At 39.5% G+C, this 8374-nt stretch overlaps 1 protein-coding gene across 1 annotated transcript; it reads left to right on the top strand.

Moving 5' to 3' along the window:
* The first annotated feature begins 233 nt into the window (after positions 1–233).
* Positions 234–8367, top strand: LOC139735816 (Golgi SNAP receptor complex member 2-like). Its single transcript, XM_071646565.1, has 6 exons — positions 234–365; positions 2290–2354; positions 2844–2952; positions 4831–4963; positions 6469–6609; positions 8154–8367. Exons 1-6 carry the CDS (start codon positions 337–339, stop codon positions 8313–8315), a joined length of 639 nt encoding a protein of 212 aa, XP_071502666.1. The 5' UTR covers positions 234–336; the 3' UTR covers positions 8316–8367.
* The last annotated feature ends 7 nt before the right edge of the window (positions 8368–8374 follow it).

Raw genomic sequence — 8374 nt, 5'->3', positions numbered from 1 at the left:
TCTTCTTCTTCTTCTTGTTAATCTTCTCTCTTCTCTCCCTCTCTCTCCCCATCTCTCTCCCTCTCTCTCTCCCATCGCTCGGGTCCCTCGATCCCCCCCCCCCCCCTAATTTTTAGGCAACGTGTACACCAGCTGGCTACGCTGTGACCAGAGACAAGCTAGCTGAGTGCCGCTGTGCAGTATTCAACGTCAGACGAGCTAGACGTGTACGTACGTACGTACGTGGACGTGTACGAATAGCTGGGACCGGCGCGTTGTTGGCATTAAACTAAAACTGTGTTGCATTGGTCGAACATCAGGTAGCGTATCACTACCTCATTGACGAAGGAAAGAAATATGGAGAAATTGTACCACGAGACAAATTGGTAAGTAAATCCGGCTTTACATAGAACTGCTGCTGCTTTAAGATAAGCAAGATATAATTTGCCGTATGTTTGCAAGCAGGGAGCCGGCAGAATAGTATGCAGTCCCATGCATTTATTTACATGTTTGCTATTTTGTTCTACAGGTCCTAGCATTTATAGGGACAGGGTGTTGATTTGACAATTTTGGCCTTCTCTAGATAATAATGATGATAGTTTTCTGTTCCTCGTTGTTTAAAAAAATAAACACTCGCATGAATGTTTGTCCGCCTGTCAAGGCTGTACCCAGAACCTCAGCCTCAAGTCAGAGGGTCATTAATAACAACGCTAACAGTCACACTTCATTAAAATGCTAGAGACCCTATTCACTAAATCATAAATCAGATAAATGGCACACTGCCACTGTTAAATTAATTGTTTATTTTGATTATGATATACCAGTAATTATTTATATCCTGCACTAAATTGTCACATTCCATTTGCGACTCTGCAAGCTCTCTGTTTTGCCAACAATCATTTAGAACTACATCTAGACTCTACTACTACTAGTACTAGATCTAGTTGCTTTGTGTTATAATAAATTGTAAGAAGATGTCTGCTAAATTTTTCCACCTCTGCCTGTCCGGCAATCCTGGCAGGATTCCTGGGTTTTAACGTTAGTTTAGGGGCTATAAAATGATATTATTTTAGGCTTCTAACTTAGCACAGCCATATGTAAATTTAACCCTTGCTAAAAAAAAAAAAAAAAAAAAAAAATAAGGGATGTGTATCAAAGTAAATTAATAATATGATATGATTAAATTTAGGTGGCTTTAGTGGTTAATAGGGTTAGGTTGCTTGGGTGCTGTGCTGAAGTTAGAAGCCTAAAATAATTTAGCCCCCCAAAACCCAGGATCTGCCTGTCCACCAGTAAAGCAAGCTCAAGCCACCCATAATTCGACCATAACGCTGTCGAAAATGTAAAACCTATGCTTTTGCGCACAGTCGAATTTGGCACGGAAAGTGCTGGTTTTAATTAGGCCTACACTGTACCTCATTCAAATTCATGAAATTCTTCCGTCGAGATGTTTTCATTGCAACTGATTGACAAATTGCCCTACATCGACATAAATATTTAAAGCACTGAATTGATCAGTGTTTTAGTAGTAGCCATGATAAAAGAGTACCCGCTGCATGCTATACTGACTAAGGATTAGAACCAATACTTGCTGTCGGGCAGAAGCTAGGTCACAGTAGGTGGTGTATTGGAGATGACGCCTGTCCGGAGATCAGGAGGTTGTTGGTTTGAATCCTGCTCGAGTATGTACGCCCATGATTTCTTTTATCATGGCTACCACTGAAATAATCAGTGCTTATTTATGTCGATGTAGGGCAAGTTGTCAATCAGTTGCAATAGGCCTACATTTTTTTTTTGTCTTATGGAGTTCAGTGCTTTGATAGAGTGTTTATGGAGGATATCTGTGTATCACGCGTTACCAGTTACCCATTTCTACACCTCTGTCAAGAGGACATTGTCAGCAAAACATCTTGTCCAAGGATACATGCCCCAGGCAGGATTCAAACCCCAAACCTTGAATGTTTACAAATGAAGCACTTCATCCACTATTCCATGGTGCTACCACCACAAACTAACCTTTTGTTTTTCTTGTTGTTTTTTTTTACCCTAGTGCATTTATGAAATCATTGCATATTGAGCAGAATGCTGCAGTAAACCAGTCCAGCTCAGAGTGTATAATGCATCTGTAGAGACTATCTTATGGTATTATGCATTTCTAAGAACTGACTATTATTATTATTATTATTATTATTATTATTATTATTATTATGTGGAACTTACTGTAAACATTCTGCTTCCAGAATACTATGTGAATTACATGTTTCGCCTCTTCTTTCTACAATTTGTGTTATTGGCTTTTGCTTCATGCAGGCTTGTTCTGGATGTTCAAAATGGACTGAGTCGAGTGGAGCAGGCAAAAAGAGAAGATGCACATTGTATGTAAATATTGTACAACTTCCTACGCAGTGTCGATACTTTTGACTCTCTGGTATATTCCGTACCGGTGATACAAATGTAGATCATGCAACATGACTGAAAATCACACTTTATACAAAGTGGCATACATTTTTCCTAAGATGATGATGATGTTGGCAATGAAGGTGTTAATTTTTGCCTCCGTAGTGTTAAAGTCAGGTGACCAAGGTCGCTATTTCAAGATCTCCACAGGATGTCCAAATGACATTGCTAACTATCACTCACATTGCCACAACATTTATAACACATTGTGTTTGCTTTGACTGAAACTTTCATCGAAAGAATGTTGTTGTTTTCTTTTATTCCTTTGATATGAATTGTTCTTTAGTCCCCCTGAAGTTCACTCCTTCAAAGTACATGTGACATTTGGATTATCACAGGGGTGTTAGTGGTACTGATGGAGTTCACAAACCCTACTTTTTCCTGCTTGGTGTGATTTCCCTCAACAGTGGTAGAAAATGAAATCAGGGCCAGACTGGACAAGGTGGCAAGCAATTGTGACACCCTGGACATCATGGTGAACAAGGAGCCCCCTGCCAGACGACAAAATGCAAAGCTGTGAGTGTGACTCGTGTTTGCTGCTTCCCCCATCCCTGCCCCACTGCCCATATATACAATGGTGTAAGGTAATCATAGTTAGGGGTCATCTGCCCCAATTTCTTATGTCCACACATGTTAAGATTTGTCCAATGATACAAATGTGTTTGAAAACATTTTTATTCACATGTGGCTCAGAGGGGTTAAAATAAGATGCAATCATTATAATAATAATAGTAATACATACAATTTCTATAGCGCCGTTCTCCACTTTGATTAAATGCTCAAGGCGCTTACAATTGTACATCAAAGCAAACAGACTGAAGATACAAGTACATCACCGTAATAGAAGAAGATGAAGAAGCGGAAAAAAAAAAGACATGAAAGTCTGTCTTCAAAAGACACTGGTCGTCAAAATGCACTGCTAAACAAATAGGATTTTAAATTACTCCTGAAAGATGTTAGAGAGCTTGAGTCTTTCAGCTCACGAGGAAGTGAATTCCACAGTGTTGGTCCAGCGTGAGCGAAAGCTCGTTCCCCCCAAGATTTCCTAGAAAACGGAATATGGAAGAGACCTGAAGTTGAGGATCGAAGAGTTCGTGAAGGTTGGTATTGACGAAACAAACAAACATTGTAATCAGGAGCTGTTCCCTCAATAACGTGATAAACCAAAAGAAGTATCTTAAACCGAATACGCTCCTGTACAGGCAACCAATGGAGAAGATTCCCCACACAAGGATGTGAAAAATGACTAAAACTGATGAAATGCGAGCACTAAAGCAAAGTATCTATTCTGGTAGTAATTTGATAAGGCTTGTAATGTACAGTGGACTCCCGTTATAACGATGTCCTCGGGACCGGCAGTTTTCTTTCGTTATATCGAAATTTCGTTACAACCGAACAAGTACAGTAAATAATAAAAGATAGAGCCGATAATTTGGGACCTGGTTTTTTATTTCGTTGTAACCAAAGTTTCGTTTTAACCGTGTTTGTTATAACAGGAGTGCACTGTATTGTATAAGGCATTTTAGCAAGTCTAATTTTTTGCAAATCGGGACTTCCTAACAATTTCGCGAAATGCTGCTAAAGAGTCGAGGAACTAAGGTGTCTCGATATTGAGCTTTGATTATGGCACCACTGATCATTATCTTTATCCCGATCTTCATGCGTAAAATGCTATTACTCAGGGCTTGACATTCATCTTTTTCTCAGGTGGCCCATTTGGGCCACTAAAATCTTTGAATACAAAATTTTGGTGTCCTGAAGAAGCCGTGTAGTTGCCCGAAATAAATGGAATATAAAAATTCATTTTGAATTATAGCTGCGCGATTAGGCTACCCAAAGATCTGGTGGCAGGAGATCAATTTATTGTGGCTCTGGGCCAGTCTGCCACTGCTATTATATCAAGCCCTGCTACTTTCCATTCTTTGAGGAAAAAAGATATTTCATGACTCTGCCCAAAGTAGATCAAACATATTTCGTCTCACCCGTCATAGATTACAATATTCCAATACCTACAGAGCATGAAATAAAAAAATAACAATTAGTGTATGAACAGCATGTATCAAACTGTAACAAAAAAACAATAGAGGACACATGTGAAAACCGGGCCAAATTTCATAAGCAAGTTGCTATGATAACAACTCTTTAGTTAATAATGCAGTAGTAAGTGTCATAGTGATGACAAGAATCCTGCTTCATGATTGGCTGTTGCTTCAGGAAGTTGTTATTCTACACAGAGTTGCTTTCCCGACATATTTTATGAAATGTTAATGTTACCCTGGTCCATTCATTGTGTTTGTTTCACTGAAGGGATCAATGAAAATGTTTGTGAATTCACAAAGAAAGAAGATATTGCACCGATTCAGTGTTTTGTTTTGTTTTTCTTTTGACATCCAGAAAGGTAGACCAGCTGAAGTACGACTGCCAGCATCTAAACGCCGCCCTGAGAAACATCCAGCACAGACGGCAGCTGAGAGAGCAGGAGGAGAGAGACAGGGAGGAGCTCCTCACGAGACGATTCACAGCCAACGTGAGCTTTCTTCCAAGCAGGAACCCCCATCCCCTCCTCACCTCTACCTCCACCCACCTCCACTTCTCCCTATCGCATATAGCCGATATCAAGCGATGTCACCTTGCGATACCGACATCTGATCGATCGCTCTTGGGACGTACACTTCTGGTTTTGCGGTTTACCCACGCCACGTCCTTCATCTATAGATATTTTCCATAATTTCGTTGTTTTGCATCATCGGCCCAGCATTCATGGGCCGCTTTGCAGAAGAATCCCATTCATCAAAAAGTTACAGATTAGAAGATAACTCTATTATTCGACAGATTATAAGACAGAATTTAATACAAACTGTGAATACTAGTACTTCGGCGTTCGATGTGCATAAAAGCGTACATTTACACATCGCACGTTCATAACCGGAAGTTTATATCCCAAGAATTAAAGGTTAAAAAATTAGAGCGCCACACGCGTTCAGATTCGGAGAGCTATATGCGATAGGGAGAATTCTCTACTTCGCCAATGCACAAAAAGCTTCTGCGCACGTTGTGCAGAGCCCTGTGTCACAGATGCACTATGAGATTCCTTGGGAGCATTATTGTCGCTTCTGGCTGTCTTGCACGTGTCTCAGATCCCATGTGATTCAATGCAATTTTTATGCCTCCGCCATGAAGTGTCGCCAGAGGAATTATGCTCCATACCTTGAAAATTACTCGATGCATAAACTTATAAAAGGGTCAAAAGTCAAGTAAAAATCCTCAAATCCCCAAATACTTGCACTCGTAGACAGTATAGCCATTCATCCAATTAAATCTAGTTCAAGAAAGTGAACATTTAGCACATTTGTGACAAGCCTGTCACTTTGATATTTTACCAATTATGTTCGACTGTCATCACACATTGTCAAGTCGTATTATAGACTTATTAGGAGAACCATGCATTATGGCGGAGGCATACCAGTCACCATAGCGACATTTCTAGTTGTCTGCTTTTTGTGGTTACTGCTCTTTTCTTCTGTTAGAATTAAGCTAAAAAAGAGTTCAAAACTTCTAAATTTTACTGATTTCTGGTCACTGGAGTCATGGTTCACTACTGCATGGCTTCATGGTGCTGGTTACATGATGGAAAGCAAAGAAGTCTTCAACAAAAATACCCCTGGATTAAAACGAAACATGACCTTAGAACAGTGCATATGCAGCCAAAACCAGTTGCAAGTTTGTCCCCTGAGCTATCCCATAATGCATCTAAAGCGATGCTGGCTGCATGGCACCCAGGTATTGGAGATACCGAGAATTAAAATTAAAATTAATTTGGATAGGGAAGCACTACATGGCCTTCTACGCCTCTGCCCAATGTTCCTCATTTTCTTCAACAAAAAAGAAAAAAAGGTTGCTTTTGTAATTGAGAACACCTGCTTTTTCTGTCTCATGTTGACTACTAATCTACAATAAGAGGGAGAAATGTAGGAAGAAACTGAGATATATCTTTTGTATGCATTTGCAATGTTTTCACTTCTTGTTTTTCAGGATGATAACACCTCAGTAATGATTGACCATGAACTTCAGCACAACACGTCATTGCACAACAGCCATCGAGAAATGGACAACCTGCTTTCATCAGGGGCAGCAACGATAGGAAACCTGAGAGATCAGAGAGGAATCTTGAAGGTGAGCTCTGGAATTTGCCTAAACAAGCTGAAATAATATACTTCAAAACAATAGAAATGTCATAAAAATCAGAGGGGAAAAACATTAGAGATAGATGGATTAGAAGCAGTTCATTAGATTTCATTGAAAAAATTATACACATGCTGTATTAAGATTAATGCATGAGTCAAACATGGACTGATTTCACACACTGTAAAAGTGGAAATTTTTGTGATGTCGAAATTTTTGTGCATTTCACACAACCAGAAACAAGCGCAAGAATAAAGTACACTGATAGTAATGCTTGCTACACTGAATGAGCTGTTATTTTCGTGTACAGATATTTTCGTGAATGAGCAGGTAATGGGCATTTTCGCTAGATGCTGTTTTCGTGAATTGACACCGAGGCTCTATGTAAGTTAAGTAGCAGCTTAGCCCATGGCGATTTCTTCATGTGTTGTTAAATTCGTGGTCAAACAGTGATTCACAAAATTCACGAAAATTAAACCCTCGCGAAAATAACAGCTTACCGGTATACAGTATGCACTACTTATGAATTTCTTTATTATGGGGAATTAAAAACATGTGAAATTCATCTTACCCAGCCCACCACAAAAAAAAAAAATTACTTGTGCAAAACTGACCATATTTACAGTACATTCTTATGTGCTACGGTATGCACACAGTCAGTTGCATGCAATAGTGCAATATATACGAGTTGATCAAGAGCTTAGATAACGGGAGTCAATACATATTGTTGATGTCAGCAGTATGATATCCAAAATTTCTCAACAAAAATTGCATGGCTAAACAAGACAGCATGCAGTAGTTCTTTCACCACATGTTGGGTGATGAGCAATTGACCAATCAGATACCTAGAATCTTTTCAGGTGTTGTATAATTTAATTTGTTGCAAGTAACATTGTCATTGAGTTTCATACAGGCACCTTAACTCATTGAGCCCTGGAGAAATTTTGCTACAGTAATCATTAAAGTGACACCTCAGAATTTCACTGCGTATTTGATGTGGGACACAGATCAGATTAAAATCAGCAGAAATTCATCAAGTCTGCACAAATCAGAAAAAGGAATTTACATTTTGTGAGCTTGTAAAGAGAAATGGGAATTTCAGTCCTCCAAAATTTGTTGTAAAGTTAAGAATCATGTAAAAAGTGAGGAAGCCATAAAGAAAGGCTTTTGAAAGTTCTGCAAGCGAACAGAATAATGAACAAGAATGGGCTCAAATGAAGTAAGCTGTTTACTCTATCTTATTAAACACTGACAGCGAATTGCCAGAAAATGTAAGAAAAAGATAAAGCACTAAACAAAAGGAAGATATCCACACATAGACTGGTTTTGATCACATGTTACTGCAAGACAAGGCATGTTCCTGTCCATTTTAATTGTGCAAATTTAGCGCAAGCCAAGATTTGTGAAATTAAAGTGCACGCAAAAGTTCTTGTCTACATCATATGTGTTGGATGCCCGTGACAATTCACGAAAATTTCATGCCGCGAAAAAAGCTTGCTTTGCAGTATCACGTGTTGCTCTGTTTTACCGTTCAGGGAGCGCAGCGAAAGATGCTGGATGTGACGAACATGCTCGGCCTGAGCAACACCGTGATGCGGCTGATCGAGAAGCGAACATTCCAGGACAAGATCATTCTCTTTGGCGGTATGATTGTGACACTCGTCATCATGTACCTCATCTACAAGTACTTTGGTTGATACCTCACCCGACGCCAGTGAAGTGATCACGGTAAACTCTCTTTGAAAGTGCTCTCCAC

Source organism: Diadema antillarum, unplaced genomic scaffold (genome assembly GCF_040938485.1).
Source record: "Diadema antillarum isolate AM-2024a unplaced genomic scaffold, OU_Dant_1.0 seq00000599_RagTag, whole genome shotgun sequence".
NCBI classification, from domain to species: Eukaryota; Metazoa; Echinodermata; class Echinoidea; order Diadematoida; family Diadematidae; genus Diadema; species Diadema antillarum.
The sequence above is the reverse complement of the archived record's forward strand: the minus strand, read 5'-3'. Positions and strand labels throughout refer to the sequence as shown.